Here is a 27,501-nt window from a genome sequence, read left to right as displayed (position 1 = left end):
CTGCCTCCGCCCTGTCCTTACAGCCCTTCTCTAGATAAAATGAAGATACTGCCAGATCCCCCAGGTCAGAAAGGGAGGGCTGATGATGTGAAGCTGAAGTGACTAGAGACATGAACTAAGGAATACTGGTTTATTTTTTCTTTTAAAAGTAGATTTTGTTTCTGTAGAGCCAAAAGCCAACTGAAAACTAACTATTACCAGAGAACCAACCATGGATCCAAACTATGCAATGGCCAAGTTTCGAATGGAATCCAAGGACATGCTCAGATCGAAGCAGAAAGGCTGCTGGTATTATCTGAAATATTTTTTCTTCTTCTCATCTATTATCCAGCTTCTCATTATCCTTGGCCTGGTGCTCTTCATGCTGTATGGCAATGCCCACGTTGGCACAGAGCTTCGTCTAAAAAGCGTAGAAAATCGCTACAAAAACCTTACCGTTGATTATAATTGGCTAAACGGTAATTTCACTTTGTTGAAAAGTAAACTTGCCGCTACGGAGAAGCAATTACAAAACTGCAGCTTAATGTTAAATAGATTTCTGTTTCGTGTAAGTATGACTTTATTACAAACATTTGAGAGCTTAGTATGAGTTTTACTCATTTTGCTACATGTGCAGCTTGATCTTGGCTACTAAGTTTTCATAATATGAATTGATGTAAGACTGGGTATTTATCAAAGTGTGGATAGAGATAGAATTGTGAGAGATTAAGTACCAACCAATCAGTTCTAACGGTAATTTTTCAAAAACAGTCTGTAAATTGTAAGGCAAATTCTTATGGCCTGACACTTTATCTCTCATAGGGGCAGATGTATTAAGCCTGGTGAAGAGATAAAGTGGAAGATGATAGCGCACCATCCAGTCAACCCCTAACTATCATTTTTTTTAAATAGCTTACTGGTTGGTGCTTTAACACCTTCCACTTTATCTCCACTTTATCTCTTCACCAGGTTTAAGACATCTGCCCCATAATATGATAAATACCTCCCTAAGAGTAACATTTTTATTATATTATTATGATTATTATTTACAGTCATATAGCTCCAACATATGCTACAGTGCAGATAAGTTTTTCCTGAACATGCTTAATATACAGAACAGTTCACTTTATCTTGTGCTTACGATTCATTTCTTTAAAACTTGTACAATATAAAATTACATGCGTTTGGAAACATCTTCATAACATTATTCATATTTGTATTCTTAGTAAATTTCCCCCTTTGAGTCTTAAATGATTACTCAGAAATTGACTTTCATTGCGAGCAAATACATTAATCCATCAAAGAAATGCCTCATCTACCATTTAAAATTTAGATAATATAAACATGATTTACAATGACCATAACACCTGAACATAAACAGAAACGGTAAAATACATGAAATGGGTAAAGGATTAGTATAACTTGGATATATTGCTAGAAATATATTATCACCCGGACTGAATTTGACATACTGTATATAAGGCAGATAAAAATACAATTGACCATACTAATAAAACATTGAATTATATACTTTGTACATTTCTATAAACAGCTACTGGGTTGTTGTCTCTACATAATGCCCTCTAAGTACCACTTAATCATATAAAATTATAAAACTAGAATATAAATAAAATGAAAATTGCAAGTGAAAAGTGTGTATTTTATAAATATTACATTTTATTTAGTTTCATGTTGTTCTTTACTTAGTTAGAAACATAGAAACATAGAATTTGACGGCAGATAAGAACCACTTGGCCCATCTAGTCTGCCCCTTTTTTTAAACATGTTACCTCAAACCATAATTGATCCTTATTTTTTTGTAAGGATATCAATATGCTTATCCCAAGCATGTTTAAATTGTACTACTGTATTTGCGTCTACCACCTCTGTTGGGAGGCTATTCCACTTATCTACTACTCTTTCTGTGAAAAAAATCTTCCTCACATTTCCCCTGAATCTTCCTCCCTCTAGTTTCAGTGCATGTCCTCGTGTTCTGTTGCTCCTCTTCCTGTGAAGAATGTCTCCCACCTGTACCTTGTTAAAGCCCTTGATATATTTGAAAGTTTCTATCATGTCCCCCCTTTCCCTTCTCTGCTCTAAAGTATACATATTAAGATCTTTTAGTCTTTCCTGGTACGTTTTGTGATGTAGGCCATGCACCATTTTAGTTGCTCTTCTTTGTACAGTCTCTAATGTATTTATATCCTTCTGGAGATATGGCCTCCAGAACTGAACACAATACTCTAGGTGAGGTCGTACCAATGACCTATACAGTGGCATTATTACTTCTTTCTTTCTACTGCTGATACCTCTCCCTATGCAACCAAGCATCTGACTTGCATTTTTCATTGCTTTGTTACATTGCCTACCTGCTTTTAAGTCCCCTGAAATAGTGACACCTAGATCCCTCTCTTCCTCAGTAGTTTCCATTATAGTGCCATTTATACTATATTGAGTCTTTGGATATCTGAGACCCAAGTGCATGATTTTGCATTTTTTGGCATTAAACTGTAGTTGCCATTCTCTTGACTATTTCTATAATCTGCCTAGATCCTCAATCATTTGTTTTACCCCTCCTGGTGTGTCTACCCTGTTGCATACCTTTGTGTCATCTGCAAAAAGGCACATTTTACCCTCAATTCCATTTGCAATATCACCAATAAAGATATTAAAAAGCACCGGTCCAAGTACAGATCCCTGGGGTACTCCACTTGTAACCTTTCCCTCCTTTGACTGTACTCCGTTTACTACAACTCTCTGTTTTCTGTCCTGCAACCACGCTCTAATCCATTCAACTATCTTAGAATCCAATCCCAAGCTTTCAAGTTTATTTAACAGTCTGCGATGTGGGACAGTGTCAAAAGCTTTACTAAAGTCTAGATAAGCTACATCTACAGCCCCACCTTGATCTATTACTTTAGTCACCCATTCAAAAAAGTCGATAAGATTTGTTTGACATGATCTTCCCCCAGTAAACCCATGCTGTTTTGGATCCTGTAAATTGCTGGTTTTGAGATATTCTACAACTCTTTGTTTTAAGAGTGTTTCCATCAATTTCCCTACTACTGATGTAAGGCTCACTGGTCGATAGTTGCTTACCTCTTCCTTGCTTCCACTTTTGTGCAGTGGGACTACATTCGCTGTTTTCCAGTCCTCTGAGATTACTCCAGTAGCTAGTGAATGGTTGAATAATTCTGTTATTGGTTTTACCAGCTCCCCTTTAAGCTCTTTTAGTATCCTTGGATGTATCCCATCTGGCCCCATTGATTTATCCACTTTCAGTTTTGAGAGTTCTGTGAGGACTTTCTCCTCTGTAAATGTACTTGTCTCTCCCTCAGTTTTCTGACTATACTTGCAACTTAACTGTGGCCCCTTCCCCTCTCTTTCAGCAGTAAATACTGAGCAGAAATAATTATTAATATTATCTGCTATTACATTGTCCCCCTCAAGAAAACTTCCACTCTCTGTCTTCAGTCTAATTATTCCACTTTTTGTTTTTCTCCTTTCTCTTATATACCTAAAAAAAGTTTTCCCCCCTTTACCCACTGACTGGGCCATTTTATCTTCAGCCTGTGCTTTTGCACATCTGATTACCTTCTTAGCCTCCTTCTGTCTAACAAGATACACCTCTTTGTCCTCATTCTTCTGCGTCTGCTTAAATTTCTTAAAGGACAACTTTTTTGCTTTCAAAATACTTGCTACTTCTTTTGCAAACCACAATGGCTTTCTTTTTCTTGTGTTTTTCCTAGCTCTTTTGACACAAAGTTCTGTTGCTTTTAGAATTGCACTTTTTAATTTTTCCCACTTATCCTGCACTCCTTCCAAGTTCTTCCACTCTGCCAAAGAATCCCTTACAGAGTTTCCCATCTCTACAAAATCAGCCTTCCTAAAATCTAACACCTTTGTTTTTGTGTGCGATGAGTCAGTCTCTGTCTTTATTTTGAACCATACTGCTTGATGGTCACTGGATCCCAGATTTTCACCCACATTTATGTCAGATATTCTGTCACCATTTGTAAGTATTAAGTCTTATATTGCGCCCTTACGAGTAGGCTCCCTCACCAATTGCTGGAGGGATGCTCCTTGCAAGGAATTCAGCATGTCCCTACTTCTGGTGGAACTTGCAACAGGCAGCTCCCAGTTTACATCAGGTAGATTAAAGTCTCCCATGATTATCACCTCTCCTTTTAATGCCATTTTATTGATGTCCTGCAATAGGCTCTTGTCTAGTTCCTCTTCCTGACCTGGTGGTCTGTAGATCACCCCTATACGAAGAATCGCCTTCTCCCCTGTTTCTATGGTCACCCAAAGGGCCTCCGTTTTTTCTTCAATACTTTGTATTAAGGTAGTCTTTATATATTTTTTCACATATATTGCAACCCCTCCTCCAATTTTTCCCATTCTGTCCTTCCTAAATAAAGTATATCCTGGTATAGCTATGTCCCAGTCATGATTTTCATTGCACCATGTCTCTGTAATAGCCACAATATCCAGTTCATCCCTTGTTATTATTGCAATTAGTTCTGGGATTTTATTTCCTAAGCTCCTAGCATTTGCACACATAGCTCTTAAAGTTGTGTTTGTGCTTCTCCTGCTGCTAGCTATGTTCATCTTTCTGCCTATATCTATTCGGTTTTGATCGGCATTATCTTCATTGTTCATAGTTCACAACAGTATTCTTTTATATTGTACCTATTTTCCAAGCTAGACAATATCATTCAAAGCCCATACAGTTTTACTAACATGCATACTGTACATACAAACACACAAACACTCATATCTCCCAACTTTCTTTGGTGGCTCAGTGGGACCTTCACACACACAGTGCAACCACGCGGCCCAAAAATCTGGGGGTGTGGCCTTCAAATGACGTCACTCGTGCGAGGTCATGCCCCCTTTTTGCCGCTGTTGCCCCTCTGCCTGCGAGAATAGACGCTGTGCGCATGCAACAGCGTCTATTCCCTGCTGACAAGCGGGTGGCAGCAGGGACTCCCAACTCCCCCCCCCCCCCCTGCTGCAGGACAATGTTGGCCCCGGTCGGGAAACGGGACGTTCCCGCGATAAACGGGCGGTTGGGAGGTATGAACATGCCAATGTGTACTCACTAATAAAATATTCAAGAATTTCTTGGTTTCACAATGGGTGTGAGAGACTAGCTATCTGTTGCATAATACAATGTCTAAATGGATTTGCAGTGTTTCTTTTCGACAGGGACTGATAATAGCTTTCCATGTTTTCTAGGTCTCCTTACAATATTGCAGATAAAAAATTAGTACCACATGTATTTGTGAAACTAGAAACTACAGCTGTGCCTGTGCTCCAGGTCACAGATCTTTAAAGTAAACAATGGCCATTATTCTGGTTCACTCACAAAGGCAAATTCCTTCTCAAATGGACAAAACCATGTGCACTGCAGGTGGGGTAGATGTAAATTGTGCAGAGAGAATTAGATTTGGGTGGGGTTTTACTTCAAAGTGATCTCTATATTGCAGTGTAAAAATAAAGCAGTCAGCATTTTCCCTGCACAGAAACAAAATAGTCTGCTACCTTGTAATTACCCCTGTGTTTGTGCATGTGTGAGAGAGAAAGAAATGTAGTTTCACTCTCTGCCAACAGATGGCAGTGTTTTGGAGAAACACAAATGGACGCTAGACATATATATAGCTGATATATATATATATATATATATATATATATATATATATATATATATATAAATGGATATACCTCTTTGTCGGTTTATTACTACCCAGTTTGTTTTATCACTGTTCCAATTGTAAAGTGCAACATCATTTGTTACTCTATATAAAAGATTGTAAATTATATAAATAAATGTGTGTATGTATGTAATGCTGGAATGCCTGGAGCAATTTACACTTGGTATACAAATGACTTACAATCTGGAAAAAAATACTGTGTGGGTAAGCCACCCTATCACCCCTATGGGTAGGGGTGGGAAGGGGGTGACATGTAAAAATAAATAATAAAAAAAGACGAAAGTACACAGTTTCCAGGGTTGCTGAGATAAGATGAAAGTGGGTCAGGGAAGCAAGATATGGCATAACATATAGGCCCTTATTCTGAATCGGACGGTACGGCCCGCGTGCGGCCGTACCGCCGATGTTTTTAGTCTGCACATGCGCAGAGGTCAATCTGCGCATGTGCAGCCCCATTCGCCGCAGACGTATTTCGTCCGCCGCAAAGGGGGCGTATAGGGGCGTGAGGGGCTTCATACCCTCATTTCCCTATGTATACGCCCCGCGTTTCATGGGCGTTCCCATGCAAACGCGGGGCGTATGCATGCTAATCAGGGTATGACGCCACTGATGGGGGCGGAAAGCTGACGTCGCCGGATGTCAGCTCTCAGCCCCCATACAAGCTATCACACGGACGATTGTCCGTGTGGTCTCAGCTTGCGGGAGCTGCTGTGGCGTGCGGCCCTGCCTTCGATGGTCGCCGACCATCGAATGCAGGGGGCAGCTCCCACCATGGTGGAGGCGTACGCCCCACCATTTTTATGCGGATCGCCAGCCGTCCGTGTACGGACGGCCGTGGCGATCCGTCTCGTGGGCGGGGATTGGTTTGTGCGGCCGGAGCACCGTGTGCGGCTCCGGCCGCACCAACCAGAATAAGGGCCATAGAGGGTAGAGGACATGGGTGTATCCCAGGCTCACGATGGGCATGGGAGCATGTTCAGGGCCTTCCGCTGGATGGATTTGGATGAAAACTTCAGAGAGGGGTGGCAAGTGGTCTGGGATGCCTATTGGAGTAGTAGTAGTGTGTGTGTATATATATATGTATATATATATATATATATATATACGCAAATTTATTTATATGTTTTTTTATGCATTGTGTCTCTTATTTATCACCTTCATGTAGTGGAGCAGTCATCTTTTTATCTGAATTCCTGAGCCTAGCAGCCCTTAGTTATCTATAATAATAGAAAATCATGACATCTTAGGCTATTCTAGTGTTATGTAACCAGTGCCACTCCAGGTGCTATGGAACTACACATCTCAGCATGCCCTGACAACAAAATACTGCAGAACATTCAGGGATCTGCAGTTCCACAGCAGCGGAGTGACACAGGTTGACTAGCTGTGGGCTATGCAATCAGGTTTCCCCAGTCTGATCTGTGAGAAGCCACAACATATTTACAGTATATAACTCTTCTTCCAGCGTTTAAGCCAGGGTTTGTAGGTCTTGTCAGTTTCGATTACAAAATTGTCTCATATTGTATTTGATCAGGAGTGTCAAACACATGGGGGGTTATTCTGTTTGGTACGGTGAAACGTACGTACGGTCCGTCACACCGTGCGTTTTCCGTACGCTCACGGTGAGCGTAAGTCCGCCCACAGAACAGCCGCACACGGACGGTCACAGACACCGACAATGGGGAGTGGCGTACACATGAGCGTACGCCACCGTGTACGGACAGATCTCCCTCTTAGCCACCGATACCTGGCGTACATCAGAGCGCACACCACAGTGCACGGACGGATCTCCCTCTTAGCCACCGATACCTGGCGTACATCAGAGCGTACGCCACAGTGCGCGGACGGATCTCGTCCGTTTTCCCACCGTCATCTTCCGTATATCTGAGTGTACGCCACATGCAAACATGTTCTAATATTGTTCAAAATAAGACTTTAGAGTGTGATAGGCAGATGTTGGGATCCTTTGTTACAGATATGTGATTGCAATAATGTGCTTGGTGGCATCTTACATACAGAGTGGGCTACATAAAGTTCATAGCAGATATGAAAGTGCATAATGTATGTTCTTGGGAAAAAAATTACAGATTGTGTTAAAAATAGTGGCCATGGCCTTAGGACATTGCTCCACTATTGCAAGTAGAAATTGAGTCCAAAAACATCATTGTTGCTCTTAGACGTGGTTTATGAGTCTTTTTCATAATAAAAAACTGGCATGTTTGTGTTACAGTGAAAAAGTTGACATATGTCAACTCCTGTGAATTGAGTGTCCTGCTTTTTAACCCCTTCCCGACATTGCCTTTTAAGGTAATTTTTTTTTTTTTTCCTCCTTGCGTTCAAATAAGCGTAACTTTTTTAATTTTCCGGCTATATAGACACATGAGGGCTTTTTTTTTGCGGGACAAGTTGTACTTTGTAATGGTACCATTTACTATACCGTATAATATTCTGGGGAATCAGGAAATAATTCAATGTGGGGTAAAAAAAAAAAAAAAACGCCATTGCACAATTTTGCGCTGGTTACGGTTTTTTTGGAGTTCATAGTTCGTTTAAAATGATGGGTTATCTTTATTCTATGGGTCGTTACGATTCTGGTGATACCAAACTTATATAGTTTTCGTTATGTTTTACCACCCAAAAAAAAAAACGCAACTTTTACGGTTTTTCTAATTTGCGTTGCGTCGCCGTGTTCTGCGGCTTATAACTTTTTTATTTTTCCACCTACGGACCTGGGTGAGGGCTCATTTTTTGCGGGCTGAAGTGTACTTTTTAATTAATACCATTATGGGATATGGGCGACTTTCTGATCTCTTTTAGCTATTTTTTTTTGGGTAGGCGATGCGACCAAAAAACGTAGTTTTGGCGTTGGGGATTATTTTCCGTTTACGCCTTTAACCGTGCGGGATAACTAATGTTATATTTTAATAGATCGGACTTTTAGGAACGCGGCGATACCAAATATGTTTATTTTTTTTATTATTTATTTATTTTTATTTGGGAAATGGGGAAAGGGGGGTGATTTGAACTTTTAATATTTTATTATTTTTTTTTTATTTTTAAACTTTATTTTTTTTTTTTTTTTACTTTTACTACAAGGCCCCCTAGTGTACTTGACCACTAGGGGGCGCGATCGCCTGTACTAGGTTCAGCCATAGAGCTCTATGGCTGAACGTAGTGATTTTTTGCACTTCCTATTACATCCTGCCTGAGGCAGGATGTAATAGGTATGCATACACGGACAGCACAGGGGTCTACATTAGACCCCTGGCTACCATGGCAACCGATCGGCACCCTCCGATCGCGCTGCGGGGGGCCCCGATCGGCGCCGGAGGGGGGCGCCCCCCCTCCGATCAGCTATTTAAGCACTGCGGTCGCTTTGCCCGCGGTGCTTAAAGGGTTAACCGGCCACGATCGGCGAACTCGCCGCTCGTGGCCGTGAGAGCAGGGACCTGGCTGTAATATACAGCCATTTCCTGCTCTCTTTTAAGCCAGCTCACTCCGTGAGCTGGCTTGATTCCCCCCCAACCGACATATGACGTAAATGTACGTCATATGTCGGGAAGGGGTTAAAGTAGAAAAAAACACTTTCTGAATGGGTGTAGATGGTTATAAAATAACTACCTGGACATATATAACCAGGTATTAGAATGAATATTAGCTCAAATTAAACCACCCTTTACATGTTGAGAAGTGTAGAAAGATAAGCTTCCAATGTGTTTGAGGGCTGTGTGTGGCTTGCAGGTAGTGAAATAATGGTTTTCACTTAATAGCCTGCAGCATTGATTATTACATTCAGGTGTATGTGTTTGGCTAGTAATCAGCGTTAATTAGCAGACCCAGGCGTCCGCTCTCATGCGGTATCTCTAGGGGTGGTCTGGAGCAATCTTTGGCATCCGCCTGTTTTTGGGCCAAAATACACGGTGCGTTCGCCGATCGAGGCGGTTGTGGCACCGTGCATTTTGTGTGCACACCCCCGTGTACGCCCAGTTTTCCTTATTATTCCGGCCACTCCCATAGAAACGCCCATGCCGCCCACAATGACCGTGCTCTTGCGGACAGGTTTTTTCGCACGGAGAGACCCGTCCGTGAGCGGTGTGAGGTCGCCTCACATGCGCATTGCGAAAGATACGCATGCGCAGATGAAAAAAAAGCCCGATCCGCCCGTATACGGTCCCACTGTACAAAACAGAATAACCCCCATGGTCATTACACTTTCGGAGTAGCATAGATTGAAGACACTGGTTGACAAATATAGCTACACTGACAATATGTAACAATGAATACTTCTGTAATGTATCAGTATGCACAAATAGTGTTTCTTTGTGTTTTGTTTTGTAGCCACCGACAATAGATCCCTGCAGACATGTGAAAATGACTCTGGACCAGTTTAACGCAAGCTGCACTCGTGAGTCTTCTTCATTTTTATTATTTTATTCTGCTTATTAGTATCTTTTTGGTATGCAATAAATTTTTGTCATATTATTTATTACTCCATAATCCAGATTCCAAATAAACCTAATATATTCTTTATTAGTTTGTATTTTTGGTACTTGTTTCCTAGCACGGCGCCAGCGATTTTAATTGTATTGATCGGGACCTAAAAAATTGCGTCGATCGCATCGCATGCAACCAAATCGCATGCGATGAATGCGATTTTTACATTGGAAACAGTGTAAAATGGTCCCTGAGACCCAATTTTACATTGGGCCCAATGTAAAAAGCCCCAATTTTAATTGCATGCCCCCCCCCTCATGGGTGAAATGCCCCCCCCCCCCATTGTTAATGCCACCCCACTGTTGACGCTAACCCGAAGTGTGGCGAGCGGCGGCGGTACGCGTCCTCCGACCTTTTCATACCCCCACTATCCACGTCGGCGTGGAGTTGATTTTATATAGTGTAGCAAGCAACGAGCCCGAAGCGCGGCGAGCACAGCGAGCCCCGCGAGGGGACGCGCATTACTTCACAGGTATTACGCGTCCCCTCACGGGGCTCGCTGCGCTTGCCATGCTTCGGGCTCGGTGACTCGCTGCGCTCGCCACACTACATAAAATCAACTCAACGCCGACGTGGATAGTGGGGGTATGAAAAGGTCGGAGGACGCGTACCGCCGCCCCTCGCTGGCTCACTGCGCTCGCCGCGCTTTGGGTTGGCGTCAATAGTGGGGTGGCGTTAACAATGGGGGGGGGGCATACAAAGGATAATGGGATCTGGGGCCCATTTAACATTGTACCCTATGTAAAATCGCGTTGATCGCGTCGATCGCATCGCATGCCACTATAATGGCATGCGACGGACGCGATCAACGAGATTTCACCCTTGCCGGCAATAATGTATGAAAAATTACAGAAAATCGCGTCCATCGCATCCATCGCATAACTTAAGTTACCTTAACTTAAGGTATGCGATTAACCACGACGGGCGCCGTCGGGGGGGGGGGGGGGCAAGCAGATTCACCCATTTTCACATACAGTATACTTATCATGATCATCTGTAACACAAGCAATAATTATCTCATATATGGCGACAGCCATTTTCTAATTGATTTGTGCAATAAAAGGGAGCATACTGGCAATAAAAGCATCATTATCTTGCAATAGGTGCGTTACATTACTGCATGTGACTAATTCCCCCCTTAGCATGTTCATTTGCTCTAGAACAAGTAAGTACCAATCAAAAAAAGCACTAAATTTAAATATAATTTTCATAAAAGATATAATCATATAAATGCCTTCCCAAGGTCCCAGTTACAGTATCAGAATGCAATAAAAAGTGTTTGTTTTTTCTAATTTAATCTACTTCATCTCTATCCATGAATCCAGCTGTCTCCACAGCAATCATTGGATACTGCTACAGTAGGCCAATAGTACAATGTACACCTAGCATTTGCTACTTACTGTCAGCCTCCTCCACGCTATCACTATGCTACCCCTGCCCTTTCTCTATGCACTCTTATTGATACTGATGTAAAACCGGTACATACAGATGTAGCACTGCTCATCTTTGCAGGGGCTGGCCGTGGATTCGCCACGCGCCAGCTACCAGAAGGGGACACACGCGTGTGTCCCCTTACAACGGGGCTTCACCCGGGTCCCGACCGCCGGTCCCCCACCTCCCCGTCTCCCTGAAGCGGAGACGGGCAGGGTTCCCATCCCCCCTCTGACGGGAAACTGGGATGCGCAAGCATGTCCCAGTCAGATGTAGTGCCATTTGCCAGTGGGGGTGGTCTGGCGAGCCCAGTCGCTGGATGAGCGGCGCTACATCTGTATGCCAATGTTGTAGTACTAAATTTATTCTGATTAGAGATGTGCGGGTTCGGTTTTATCCAGATTACTTGGATCTCAAAGAAGGATCTTATTGGCTATCCAAAACATGTGACATCCCATAGCCAATCGGAAAAATCCAAACTTGCGATAATTGGTAATAAGAACTGAGTAGACCAGAACCTGCACATCTCTTATTCTGATATGCATCCTGCTGAGAAAATGTACTGTATGTAAAGGTGTTTCCTTGCATGTCCGATGTACATGACTCCTAAATGTTCATAGACACATGTAATAACTGACTGTGTGATACAATCCTCTAATTATCATCTGTCTTTTGTGGACTAGAGGAAAAGTTCCAGTTACTAAAAGAGAAAATCCAGATAGAAAGGGATTTTGATGTCTATAAAAACACCTGCACTCAAACAATCAGCTCACTTACCAAGCAAGTGCAGGAGGCCAATTCTGAAAAAGAAAAGTCAGAGAGAACGAAGACAGACCTGGAATCTCAACTGACACAGTTACAAATTGGCTGCACTTCAATCAGTGAAAAGTTTGATGTCGAAATGGACAACATGAGAAAGACATTCGAAAGGACTTTTAACAATGCTGATCCCATCCAAATGCAGAGATGCACGCTGGTCACAAATTCAATCAGAACCAATATAGACATAGCGATAACCAGAATGCGCCAAGATGTCAACAACGTCATGATGGAAATAAGTCAGGTGAAGGTGAACAATGCTCGAATTAGTGACGATTTGCAGAAGTGCGTTCATGGAAAGGAAGTAGTCAATATGGAGAAGAATAAATTGATAAGTGAAAAGGGAGGATTGGAAAAGCAACTGACTGACAAAAATAACGATTATAACAAGTTTTTGGCTCAATATATGAAAAAGGAAGAAGAGCTAGATCTTTGTCGCAAGGTGGGTAACACCAGTCATGGGCGTGTGGAAACTTTGTGATATGAATGCATTGTACAGGACATTGTGGTGTTAAATCTTCAAAATATGTATATGGTGCTGAACTGTGCTGAACAGAATTAAAAGTTAGGTAACATTCAGTTAACTTTTAATCATAAAAGCCTAAGGGAAAAAACTCAGGAGGTGGATAGTGAGAGAAGGGGGCTTTCGGAGGTCAAAGCAGAAGCTTTGGGTTGGTTCATTATAATGATCATCATGATAATTGTTTGCTGGGTGCACACACCCTTCCTTGTGAATGGAGGGAGCGGGGGCGAGGGGCAGCGTTGCATTCCATTAGCATATGGGAACACCGAGCATTTTATGGGCATTCCCATGAGAACACTGGGCCTTTTCATGCTAATGAGTAGATGATGTGGGTGCGGGGGATGGGCAGCTGACATCACCGGATGTCAGCTGCCCGCCCACTTCCCTCCGATGTTGCCCGCCCACTTCCCTCCAAATGTTCCACATCATTCGATTGTCGGCGACCATCGAACGATGTGGGTGTTAGGATGTTACCCCGCAGGCTGTAAAACATCCATTCGCAGCCAGTGCAAAAGTACGCGCCTTGCGAGTGGTGGGCCGGCGTACCACCATTCGCAAGGCAGGATCTGGTTCACTCGCAAGGATACAAATTTGTACCCCCTCTATGTTATGTGGACATAGAATGGAGACAGGGCACCTGGATTTTTGCTTTAGGTTTCTGTGACTATTTAATCAATGGGGAAAAAAAACATACTCACCTGATTAGAGATATTTCTCTAGTAGCCAAGTCTGCTTACAACTTTTAAAAATGAATGAATACATATACATCCACACATTTGGGCTTCCAGTTTCACTTTTGTGAAGAATTAATTAAAAGGTATAAAATGTAGAAAAATAATACAAAAAAATAGAATATACAGTATACTAATTCTACTACTTTTGGGGAATAAAAAATATTGATTTAATTAATAAAGAAATGTCATTCTGAGATGTTGGCAGCAATGAGATTACTGTATTGTCCTGACCCTTATTATATAGGCTATTGATTTAGACCCCTTCCACCATATCCAGTTGATGGATTGATGAAGTCTAGATCAACAATCGCATGGACGACCACTAATGGTCGAAGGCGTTCTTTCACTCTACCAGTGGTGGCAACTCTTGGCAGTACTCAGTAATAGCTTTCATGGGCTATCTTGTCTTTTAGTAGTTAAAATGCTTAGGTTGGTCTTCCCTTGATTAATATACCCTTACATTACATTAAAGATCTTATTATGTATAGTTTAGAGCAGAGAAGGAAAAGGGGGGACATGATAGAAACTTTCAAATATATCAAGGGCTTTAACAAGGTACAGGTGGGAGACATTCTTCACAGGAAGAGGAGCAACAGAACACGAGGACATGCACTGACACTAGAGGGAAGAAGATTCAGGGGAAATGTGAGGAAGAATTACTTCACAGAAAGAGTAGTAGATAAGTGGAATAGCCTCCCATCAGAGGTGGTTGAGGCAAATACAGTAGAGCAATTTAAACATGCTTGGGATAAGCATATAGTTATCATTACAAAAAAATAAGGATCAAATATGGTTTGAGGTAACATGTTTAAAAAAGCGGCAGACTAGATGGGCCAAGTGGTTCTTGTCTGCCGTCACATTCTATGTTTCTATAAGCTAGTACAAGAGTTGACTTACAGTAGTTTTGGTAATGCCATGTACTGTATATGATTAATGCTTTGCTTCAGACTGAATAGAAAATGTGACTCGCATTATGGAGTGATCTGATTTATTTGAATGTAACCTATTGCTTATGATAGGAGACATTAACCCTTTGCTGCGGATGACGAACAAATTCTGTATAGTAAAACAGAAAAATGTACTCACTGCATAACTTTCTATTTTCCAGTCTCGCCTCCCAGGACAGCGCATATAATGGAACTTTACAAACAGGTAAAAGTTGAGGTTTATCTGAATGCATTTTGATCTTTCAAAGGCGACCCCTGAACTTTTTTCTATATTTTGTACTATTGTTTATTCCCACCAGGCAAACAATTGTTACCGGGTTTGTCAGCCATTGCAATCTGTATATTCATTGAGGTACATAACATAATTACCTTTAGGTTCCCCCTTCTAGAGCATTTAGATAGATGTCTGTAAACTGAAACGGTCCCAAGTAAAGCGGGACCGTAAAACCCTGGGGGTTCTCTAATGCACCCCTCTCCTGACTCAGCTGCATAGCACAGCAGTGTTGCGTGGGGGCAACATGCACCTTTCACTGGTGAGTGAGCAATGACTGAGTGTTTGGAGAAGAGTGATGTAATGGACAGCCTGGTGCGTCTAAAGTCATAAATACATGGGATACAATGGGTGAAGGGGGACAGGCCCCGCGACGGGGGGGGGGGGGGGGGGGGTCACCGGGCCCCCAGTAATCAAAGGCACAAAAAAATGTTTTTTTTAAACCGTGCGCTCTTGGCCGCACTGTAATTAATGAAAAATTACACCCCCCCCCCCCGAATCACTTGGTCTCGGTGGCTCGCTGTGCTCGCCACACTATATAAAATCAACTCCATGCCGACATGGATAGTGGGTGTATGAGCGTACTAACTATAGTGGGCGCCCAACTAACATATAAGTACCATATTATATATATATATATATATATATATATATGTATATATATATATATATATATACAGGGCTATTTTTCAGCAGGCTCCAGCAGGAACTGAGGCCCTTATTCTAGTTCACTCTTTCTGACAAAATCTTTCTTAGATGGACAAAACCATGTGCACTGCAGGTGAGGCAGGTGTTACTTGTGCAGAGGTAATTAGTTTTGGGTAGGGTTTTACTTCAAGTCGGGGGGGGGGGGGGGGCTCAGACTTATCTAAGTATCGGGCCCCAAGATTTTATTTTTGTTGCCAGCCCTGAAGGGGGGTGGTGGGTAATCAATGTAATGGATTGCAGGGTGCAGTGCAGCTGCTGTCTAGGTTTTCCAGACACCAGTATTTTGCTAATTAATACAATTTACACTACTTATGATAAAATTTACAAAATAAACTTGAAGATTTATTGCACAATCTGGCTGGTTGGAACAAAAATCTGGTAATATTTGAATGACTGTTTTTGTCAGTTTTCCAGCATTTCAAAGCAAATGGTCAACTGTCATTTGCTCCCATAACTTACCAGATTTTTGTTCCAACCACCCAGATTGCGCAATAAATCTTCAAGTGTATGGCCAGCTACAAGCGGATTAGATACTTCTAAACTTATTAAAGCCAAATTGTAATGGTCTTATATGACCAAAAGGTTTTTTTCATGAGCACCTAAAATAACATTATTCCATCAACTAGTATTAGGCAAGTATGAAAAAATGCTGCAAAGTCATAATGCTTTCAAAAGATGGTTTTACTAGTTTATTTTTAGTAATTACCGAAGTTCAGACTGGGTGAACTGAAAAGAGAGGGCTAAATCAAATCAGGCTGTGGCCAGACCTCTCCTTATAAAATATAAAAAAAATACATATTTCAAGTGCGGCTCCGAAGCAGGCGCTTGCGCAGCACTGGGGGGGGGGGGTGGAGCAATGGTGTGGCGAGCTGCTAGCTGTTCGGGTGCATGCAGGGGGGGGGGGATCACTGCAACTGAAGCTGCCTCTCTCTCTCCCCTACCCTGGCCAGCACACAGCAGTATAAATAATAAAAGAAAAAAAAATATATATATACCAAACAATAGTGTCTTCAGCGCCCTATTTTTGTAATGTCCATATATAATAAAATATACAATAAAACAATTGAATAGAATACACTTCCGAAGTAGTTTTTTTGAAGAAATTTTTCTTTTTATTTTGAAAACATGATCTAATACCCAACGCGTTTCGCCTCGGTAAGAAGCTTCATCAGGGGTTTGTGATCTTTTTACTAGAAATGTAGTGTTTAATACCCTTCAGAGTCAGGTCTTATTTGACAATGGATGAGATAGAATTTATCTGTGCAGGCCCAATGGATTTTTTTACCCAGATAGAACCTTATCTGTATATAGACATTAGGTGAAATAGTGAATTTCTTTCAGAAGAATATCTTTAAACTACGGTGGACTTTCTCCTAGAGCTTTGTAGGGAGCATGTCCAATATTAAAAATAGAAATGTATTAGATCCATAAAATAATTCGATCCATTTACTTAGAATTTTCAACCATAAATTTCTGGGGTCATGGACTTTTTTTGTAGCAAAGATCCCTTAGGTGTGGGACATGTGTGCTCTCCTAGAGATCCAAGCAGCAAGATCCGACTTGCTGCTTGGATCTCTAGGAGAGCACACATGTCCCACACCTAAGGGATCTTTGCTACAAAAAAAGTCCATGACCCCAGAAATTTATGGTTGAAAATTCTAAGTAAATGGATCGAATTATTTTATGGATCTAATACATTTCTATTTTTAATATTGGACATGCTCCCTACAAAGCTCTAGGAGAAAGTCCACCGTAGTTTAAAGATATTCTTCTGAAAGAAATTCACTATTTCACCTAATGTCTATATACAGATAAGGTTCTATCTGGGTAAAAAAATCCATTGGGCCTGCACAGATAAATTCTATCTCATCCATTGTCAAATAAGACCTGACTCTGAAGGGTATTAAACACTACATTTCTAGTAAAAAGATCACAAACCCCTGATGAAGCTTCTTACCGAGGCGAAACGCGTTGGGTATTAGATCATGTTTTCAAAATAAAAAGAAAAATTTCTTCAAAAGAACTACTTCGGAAGTGTATTCTATTCAATTGTTTTATTGTATATTTTATTATATATGGACATTACAAAAATAGGGCGCTGAAGACACTATTGTTTGGTATAGAAGGTGTTACAATCCCTACTAGTAGGGGATTGAGTGTTAACAGCGACCAGTTAAAGTATAAACTAATAGCGCAACTTTAGAGATTTTTGTATTTATATATATATATATATATATATATATATATATGCGCCAAAATTTATGGATATTTTGCTTCTCAAATCTAAAATTATTCTGGCACCCCTGTTTTATGTTAAAGGGCGCTCAGCAAGTTCGCTCAGCACACAGCTCTGTGTCAGTGATGTGGCCCCTACACATGGAGCGATGTAAGGGCATTTTCTAAGCATTCTAGTGAGATCGCTTAGAAAATGCCCCTAAATCACTACTTGTCTAGGCCCCATAACATCAACTCAATTAAAGTGCAATGATATGTAGCTAAGCAGTATTTACATATATATTAACCTCATACTTACCTACTCATCTGAAAAGGCCCCCACAATGCCCACAGCCTCTCACAACCCCCCTCCACAGAGGTCCGTGGGATACAGATTTATGCTGAATTTCATCATTGTGGTCCTGCCCCCGCTGTGCAATGCCCGTAACACCATCACTGCGTGGAGGGGGGTTCACAAAGATGCAATCACAATGGCCATTCCACCACACATCCTCCTGTGGCGAGCCCCACCCTGTTTTGCATCACACCCACCAGCCCTGCTTCCTCAAGCTGGCTGCCCTCTTACTGGAGAGGGCAGCTTAAAAGTTGACAACCATGATTTACCTTATGTGTTTGAAACCTGTTAACTCTTAGGGCTAATTTATCATTGGTGGTTATAAACTGCCTTTTATTATTGCCACATATTGGCTACAATAAATAATATTTAGTGCCTTCAGTGGCAGAACTAAAATTTGATGTGCCCAAGCGCAGACATAGGCCCTATGCTGAATTCATGATATGATGGGCTGGGTTAAGACTTGTGGGAGCCCCAGGGCAACTAAGTTATGGCAACCACCATTTCAATTGCATCAAACATTAGGAATGGCCATCCACCACCCATGAGTAGAAATAATCGATGATCGTGATTATGTGGTATCGAATAGGTTTACCATCGATAGTGGAATTGCAGTTTGTTTCCCACCATTGATGGTAGCTATGGGCAGTGCCAGATTAACAGTGGGGCAGATAGAGCTGCAGCTCCAGGCCTCCACATAAAAATAGGCCCACCATCAGCATGATGTTCACCAGACAGACCACCAGTTGGTCACATGGGTGGCCATAAATCATCAATCAATCATAGTATTAAAATGCATCCTGTTTTACACATTTATTACATTTTTGTAGTTTTATATATTTAGGGAGACACTGGGGCTTATAGTGTATGGGTTCTACATGCCAACATGGCATTGGTCTCACCGCCTACCGCTTCTTATAATAGGCCCTTAAACATTTTCAGTCCGAGGCTCATTAGGCCTTTAATCTGGCCCTGAGCAATTTTTTTGTTGTTGCGCTGAGCTACCATGCTGTCAGCCCTCTCGGGTTGCGCACACAAACAATACAGTATATGTGATAGCAAGCAGGGAAATGCTAACTGACAGCTGAGCTCAGCTATCAGTCAACATTTCAGCCCGATCGCAGTTCCAGCTTATACAGTTTCCTAGCAGCATCTCTTCTTCTGAGTATGCAAAGAAGAAGATCCACTCATTCAAGTTGGGGAAGGGGCTCCCTCCTCCAATCAGACTGCCTCCTCCCTCTTTTTGATGACCAGCATCATGATTACCGGAATACTAAAATTAGTCACTGTGACTCATTTTTAGTACCTGTCAGGCCTGCAATATGCTGCCAACCATGGACACTTTTATTGTGGCTGGGACTGGTTGCACTGCAGCTAGTTCCGCTGCTGAGTGCCAAATTATAATAGAAAAAAAGAAACATCCTTGGCAGGACAGCAGCTCCTCTACTGTTTTCTTGCTAGTTCTGATACTGATCACTACACTACTGTTCCCTCATGGATTTAGCTTTTATAAATAGAATCCAAAGTCTTTCCTTATATTACTATGCATTGGGGAAAATCAAGTCAAAATATAATTATCAGACTTGAGTTCTATATTATGTTAATGGAGGATATCACCTTGGTCACATGATACCTGCAAAATCATCATAATATCTGACATATTAGATTTTGTTGTTACCCCCGAATCACATGGGACCCACTCTCATTATTTAAATGCTGCAACAATGGCAATTTTGCCACCTTTGCCGGCAAATAAATTCCTCCCTATGGGGTATAGTTACTGAAGGTGATTTGGTGGCACATGTGACAATCAGGTATTTACTTAAGGCAAAACTCCACTCTAAGTTTGACTTAACATGCAAATAAAACTTCCAATATATCATCAGTACAATTTAGTAATAAGAACCAAAAAGAACAAAAAAATCGACCACAAATGACATTTTTCAATGAAGCAGTTATATTTGATCTTAATTTGTATGGAATTCTCTGAAACATAACTATGTAAAAAAAACAACATTGAAGGTGTTTTTCAGTCCCCTTTGAGTCCATTTTTAGTCCACTTTTGGTTATATTAAGGGTGAAACACACATTTAGAATTCAAATAGAACTCAAATAGAAACCAATGCAAAATCAGAAGCAGAATTTAACTAAAAACTCGACTCTTAGTAAATGAGCTCTTTGGAATAAAAACACTTCAGTCAAGTTTTTGGGGATGTTGGTTCTATTCCGGTAGATTTTAATGGGAACCAAATTCGACTTTTAGCTAAAAAAAAAACCCGAAACCTATGTGTGCTTCCTAACAGTAAAAACCACTGTGTCAGTAAATGCTGTAAATGATTTTAAACTCTCTGTAATCTGCTGTTACAATTTAATAAAAATAGCCTTTCTTATCTACAGAAATGGAAAACCAATGAAGAAAGATGTGAACCGAAGACAGCTTCTACATGAAATTGCTCTATTTTCCTAGAAGAGAAGCTACAGCCAATGTTAATCCTACTTTCACTCCACAAAATACTGTCAATTCTTATAAAACAACACATTCATTGTCTTTAAACAGAAAACCAATGAGAAAAGAATGAATATAAATGAGAATATTATTGATAGGGTTTCTTCAAAATGTAGCAACTTTTATTTTGAATTAAGGTGTCCACACTAGAAAGAACTGTGATCTTAAGATTTCCCTTGAACTCCCCTTCAGTCCTGGACAAAAGATTTCATGCAAAGAGTACATTTTGACAAAGATTAATCTTAAGATTTCAGAAAAATTTGAACCCCTTCGGTGGAGCTATGCTGCCAGCAGCAGGGAAGATCAGAAGATTCAGCTAGAGGTCCCAGAGAGTGAGCATCGGATAGCAATCATCCGTGATTGCGAATGCTTCACGGTAATATTGTCTGGGAAAAATATCAGCCGATTGCCCTAAAAATTGGTGTAATGTGTGGGCACCTTTAGAGTTTATTGAATTCCCAGTAAAATATGTAAAGTGTTTCAAATACCTATATAATAAGTATACTTTAATAATCTACAAAACATGATTATATATTGTATGTGATATTGTATATATAATCAATTAGTTGACTACGTTCTCTTTAAGATATTATTGAGATACCCATTACAAAGACAATGCTGGCCTCTTTTGTATATTTTTAACTCTAAAAAATCTAATAATTCACTTTAAACACACACACACACACACACACACACACACACACAAAAAGCTTTTGTACTTGATTAATATATTCCCCTTATTTCGGTATATCATATATTTAACTTAAGCATATATCATTTTTTTACATGTCCACTTACAGTATGACAAATAAAAGTAAACAAAAAACCTTTTTAGCACAACAGTGAATATTTATATCTGCAATTACTGTACAAAACTTGAGGTTTAGTGAAATTTTTTGACAGGTATTTTAAGGTCCATTTTAGCTTGCAATCAGTATTATATTCCATTTTCATTGAGTATTAGTGTGCTTCAAGATTCAAATGTGTCTCCTATTGTTAATATACCAAATAAAGCTTTGCCGACATAACCTTTGTCTGCTTTGCATGCGATCAGTGACTGGATGCAGCGTTATGCATCTTGCCCAATATGTTCTATGAGTACACCAATAACAAAGACTATAGACTATATTTATTGACTCCAGCTTCTGGCAGTTAGAAGCTTCTTACTATATGCAGGAAAAGCATGTGCCAGTACCTGGAAATGTAACAGTTTCCCCATGTCACAGATCTGCAGGGGCATCCTCCCAATTTGTCCTGCTGCAAGCAAGGACTATTAGAGGTTTATTTATGAAGCGTTGGGTTGTAAAACTCAACACTTCTCATTGTGTTTATGCCCCAAATTTAGAAGGACAAGGAGTCTTGCTAGTAATGGCATTGTCCTTTTAAATAAAATAAATAAACATGAGAACCCAGGATTTGGACATGGGTCTTTTCTGGGAGTGATCGGGCGTTTGTGATGCTAGGTCCCCCATAGCGACCTGGCAATAAGCCAGGTCACGGACGTCAACAGGGGGATGGGAGAGGAGGCAGCATCAGCTCCAAGCACTGCCTCCTCCCCCACCCCTCTGATGATGTTGGACCAGGGTATTTTCAGAAGGCCCTTTCACACCGCACGTCAACCCGGGTCGACTGCCGCAAACCGGGTCAGACCCAGAGCCGAATTTCCCATTAGGCACGTGAGGCACCGGCCTCGGAGCGGCACATGTTTGGGGGCGGCACTTGGATGCCTGTGATAGTACTGTCAGCCCAAAATGTACCAATAACTGCAAAATATCCACTGTACTGTACTATATTCCATCTTAAATAGAGTGTAAATGGATAGGACATGCAGATACTGCCCCTATAAACTGTCCTACTTAGTAAACATTATTGTTGTGCCTAGGGGCGCCCTCCTCCCTAAATCCGCCCCTGGTCAGACCCGGGTTATTTGTGCGATGTGAAAGGGGGTATTAGTCTCAAGCATGGTGCACTGTGGGCAGTCCCTGTTCTAGTTCCATTCCAAGTTTTCCATAACTGCTGTGAAATCTGTTTGTTGCTCACTTCCCCACCAAGATCTTTCCTGAATGTTTGCAAAACTCTATGTCCCCACTCTTGTGATTGATGCAGTCATTATAACAGGAAATCCCTGTTTGCTTTCGTGTAATAGTGGTGTTTTCTTTTTCTGGCAATATAACCACACACACATTTTTTTTTTCTTGTAAATGGTTCTTTTGTTATTGAGGATATAGAAAATAAGTGTTACCTAGCAAAAGGCATTTCCTGATTGCTGTTATGTACTAATGTGTTGGGAAGGGCAAAGAACATAGAGATAAAAGAGTGTGTACAGACAATGTACTGTAAGAGTTATACGCATTATCATAATAGTAATTAAATACATAAAGAACATTCATATTGTGTCAATTCCTGTAATTAGTATTAATATAAGCAGTGCTTAGTGACACAATGAGGATATGGGTCACTAGCTGAGGTACGCGGCATTGCTCGGGTTTGGTTGTGCAATTAGCAGTAAGTAATTAGTTACTTGAACTTTTTCCTTCTCTTTTTTTAAGCTTGACAGCTCTTCCAACAGACCCGGAAGGTGGCTGCTTAGTGTCATCTGAAGTTCTCATCCACATGGGTTCCGGATCTGACCACGTTTTTTCTTAAACCCCCATGTCCACTACCCCCTCTATGTTATGCAACTTTGCCATATCTTGCTTCCTTGACCCACTTTGTGTAGTGGCCGGACCCCATTTTGGGCTCCTGAGACCCCCACGTGTTCGGGTTTGGGGGTCTTAGTGGCCGTGAACCTAATCTGCACCCAGTCCAGCCACCTTGCATTGGTTTCGTCCAAATCCGTCCAAATGTATACCGGACAAACAGACAAATAACTGACGACAATTATGTAAGAGCCTAGCTGATGTTATCATAGTCCATGGCTAATAAAAAAACGCATGGCCAGCTAATGTATTCTTAAATAAAGGTTATAAAACTTCTCAGGGAGTCATTCAAAATATTTTAAAAATATTATCAACAAGGAATGCTGTAGGTGCAGGGTGCTACTCATTTGTAAGCAATTATGTAAATGTATATAACAGTATACAGATACATACTGTAGCTTCTAGGCTTCATGTAGTGCTATAGCCACACATGGGCTGTTTCTTTCTATGTATTATAGCTCTTCTTGACAAAAAGTTTGCTACTGTTTCCAGTATGTAGATTGAGACTGCCGGCAAATGACATTGAGCGTACACTGAAAAAAATCATTAATGATATCGTTCAGGCATGTCACCTGGTCCCCGCTCCGTACATGTGTAACACCTGTATGTATCGTTAGCGTATCAAGAGGTGTGGATTGCTCCCCTGTTCTGTTCGGTTATGGATTTCCCCTACCCAAGCAGAGAGGCCAGTGGTTCCCAAAAGTATATGACAGATAATAAAAAATGTAGTCTATTTTATTACACTGGAACTAACAGTAAAGTATGACTTTATGTAAGATACACTTTAAGCAAATGACTGTACTTGAAAGTAATCGGTCTTTCTCTTACAATATGTTACATAACAAATTACTAATGTTGCTAAAAAAATTACATTACTATAGTAAGGATACAACTGAAATTGAGAAACCTTTTGCTAGGAATAGAAAATAAGCAACATCTTGCAAAAAAACAACTGCAAATATACATAACATATATAACTATCGTTCATCAAATTTATATACTATGCCCCAAAGTCTAGTCCTGTGAATCTTCACTGGCCAGTCTTAAATGATGCACAGATCACTCCTTTCAATGCTGTTGCATTTGGTAAATTAATATATGGCTAAAATCCATTGGCTAAGAGACGTTACTGTTCTCCCTTGTCTGGTGCTGGTCCCTTGTGAAGATACTTCATTAAAATCCTTGTTAATTCTTAGAAGACTGGCTAGAATACTCAGCAATATTGTAATGTACTGTCCAATTGTATTTGTCTCCAAAAGTCTCCAACTTGCGTTGTTTTAGTCTCTGTTTATTCTACATTACATTTATAATTAGCTGTAATTGTGCAGAGACTATCACTGAAGTGGTATCTTAGTGGATCTTGCCTGACAATGGCACAGTGTCTGTGTGATGTCTCACCGCATGTATAAAGATACCTTCCATTAGTTTTTATCAGCAATAAAGTTCTGGATGCTCCTGAGTATTTCTGCACTATAATAATATCTTTCACTAAAGTCAGCTTTCTTAACCACAGGCTGTCATCTTGGAGACAGTATATTGGGCCACTGTCACCTTCCTCTGGTGCTCTCTAATACACTTTCTCCCAGTACCTTCCTACTGCTGGGTCTTGTTCAGTCTTATCCTGGGCACAATCATCCAGCCTCCTGACATCTCCTCCACACCTCTCACAGAGGAGTCCTAGTCACTATCATGATGTAATGCTGACACTGCCATTTTGTCAGTCAGCACCTCAGCAGCGCAGCTCCCTTTTTTTTCCATCCTCACTGTCCTCCCCAACCATCACCAACCGCCACTGGTCATCTGACATGCTCCTGACCTTTTGTACAGCTGCAAAGACTGCTGGGAAAGATCATCCTTGTAATCAAATGCGTTGTACCACACTTCAGAGTCACAAGTAATACATCACTTAGCAGGGTATTACACATGCAGTCATTGACAATATAGTAAAAATTGACCTGCATATACCGACATCGGGGTAGGGGGTCTTTAAAGACTCGAGGGGGTGTGCATCCTTTGTTGCTTGCTGCGTTCACACTGGGCGATATTATGGATGATATCACTCAGAAGGGCCAAAAGGAGTGATATTGTTCATTATATCACCCAGTGTGTGTATTCCCCTTTAGACCTGTGCCTCAACCCATGTAGGAAGCATGGGTATAAAAGCATACTTATGGTGTAAAAAGTGGGCAACAAAAGGGCAATGGAGGCTTATTGGAAATAATCACTCAACAGAATAAATGTATTTATGGTTCCAATGGTCAGTAAAATTTCTTTCCACATAGAAATTGGTGCTCGAGCTGTAAGAGTAGAGCCCCTTATAAATTCATGAGACAGATTATCCTCAAAAATCAATTTATATAACAAAACAAAAAAAAACCAGTAACATATACAGTTGTAATACATAAAGTTGTAAATCGTATGCTTACCTGTGGGCAGTCTTGCACTGGATAGATTATTGTTAGGAGTATCCATTTCCATGTCAATACAGGGTTCTATATTATCTCCCATGATTTTTGCAGTATACATGGCACCAGTGGGTGAAATAATCACATATCATGGGGTGTGTGGTATGAAGGGCAACAGTCGGCACTCGACGGTCAGTATACCAACATCGGGGATCCCGAACGTCTGTATTTCAACAGGGAGGCGATCTCAAAGAAGCCCCTGGTGAGCTCTGTCCCCTGTTCTATTCTCTCTCGTGCACCCCATGAGGGAGAATAGCCCCTGTCAGCCGGGATCCAGACTGTGGGGTCTCCGATGTCGGTATACTAACCGCCAAAGTCCCGACTGTCAGGCCGTCATCAAGCACCATAATGGCTCGGTCTACCACTGCTATGCAGATGAGAAACAATTGTACCTGTCCTTTGCTCCAGGTACTAAGAAACCAATAACAACTCTAAGGCAGGTATTCAATCCTTTATTTCCCCTTGTGCCGCGAATCCTGTTTTGGATTCGCTGCACAATCGCCGGGTTCCGGAGGGCTGCAGCATTCGCTGCCAGCCCTCCCTCACCCCCTATTCAACGCCTCAGGCCCTTGCTGCCCCTGGTGGTGAATTTTAACCCCCCCGGCGAATGCCGCTGGGGAGCTGGGGGACGGCTGCAGGCAGGGAGATGGAAGCCTCCCTGCCTGCGCTGGACACTGTGGGGGTAAAGGAGGGCTGTGGGGGACACAGGGTGAGCCCCCCCAGAGCTGGCAGGTGGCTGTGTTAGGGAGCCGCTACACACTGGTCCCGATCGTGCAAGTACATTTTATATGTAATTAAAAAAAGTATATTGATAAGTTTATACAAGTCGGCAATAGGAGACAAGAAAGAATAAAATATGTGTTAAAATAACTTAATACACATTACCTACAAAGTAAAAAGTTTTTTACTAAAAAAAAAAAACATTTCTACTCAAAATCCGCATTTAACCCCTGTGGTACCAAAGTCTGTAGCGCTAACCTTTTTTCTAAGTCATTTACCCTCCAGTTAGATTTACATAGTTTGATGCTACAGAAGCTTTTGAGAGCTTTGGAGAGAGAAATTGAGAATGTAGAGGGAGAGAAAGAGGAGAAGAGAGAGAGATGGAGCAAGAAATGGAGCGAGAGAGAGAGAGAGAGATGGAGGGAGGAATAGAGAGAGAGAGAAAGATGAGAGAAAAAGAGATAGAGAGATGGATAGAGAAATGGAGAGCAGGGAGAGATAGAGAGAGATGGAGAGTGGAAAGAGAGATGGAGAGCGAGAGAGATGGAGAGAGAGAGGGAGGGAGACAGAGAGAGATGGAGACCAGAGAGAGAGAGAGGGAGGGAGGGAGGGAGGGAGAGAGAGATCGAGTGAGATATGGAGAGTAAAATGGAGAGATGGAGCGGGAAATGGAGAGAGAGAGACGGAGAGAGAAAGAAATGGAAGGAGGGAGAGAGAAAGCCATGAGAGAGAAAGAGATGGAGGGAGAGAGAGATGGAGACCATAGAGAGAGATGGAGACCAGAGAGAGCGAGAGATGGAGAGCAAGATGGAGAAAGAGAGACGGAGAGAGAAAGAGATGAAAGGAGGGAGAGAGAGAGAGATGGAGAGAGAAACAGAGAGAGAAGGAGGGAGATAGAGAGGTATCACTGTGTGTATGT

The 27,501-nt window shown here is 41.4% G+C and overlaps 1 protein-coding gene across 1 annotated transcript; it reads left to right on the top strand.

Moving 5' to 3' along the window:
- On the top strand, nt 1-23,083 carry PLVAP (plasmalemma vesicle associated protein). The gene is made up of 5 exons (XM_083180201.1): nt 1-547; nt 10,035-10,101; nt 12,305-12,882; nt 14,806-14,849; nt 20,590-23,083. Exons 1-4 carry the CDS (start codon nt 212-214, stop codon nt 14,830-14,832), a joined length of 1,008 nt encoding a protein of 335 aa, XP_083036327.1. The 5' UTR covers nt 1-211; the 3' UTR covers nt 14,833-14,849; nt 20,590-23,083.
- The last annotated feature ends 4,418 nt before the right edge of the window (nt 23,084-27,501 follow it).

The sequence above is a fragment of the Crinia signifera genome, chromosome 1 (assembly GCF_055691185.1).
Source record: "Crinia signifera chromosome 1, ASM5569118v1, whole genome shotgun sequence".
In the NCBI taxonomy this organism is placed as follows: Eukaryota; Metazoa; Chordata; class Amphibia; order Anura; family Myobatrachidae; genus Crinia; species Crinia signifera.
Note: the sequence above shows the minus strand (reverse complement) of the source record. Positions and strands in the feature narration are given on the sequence as shown.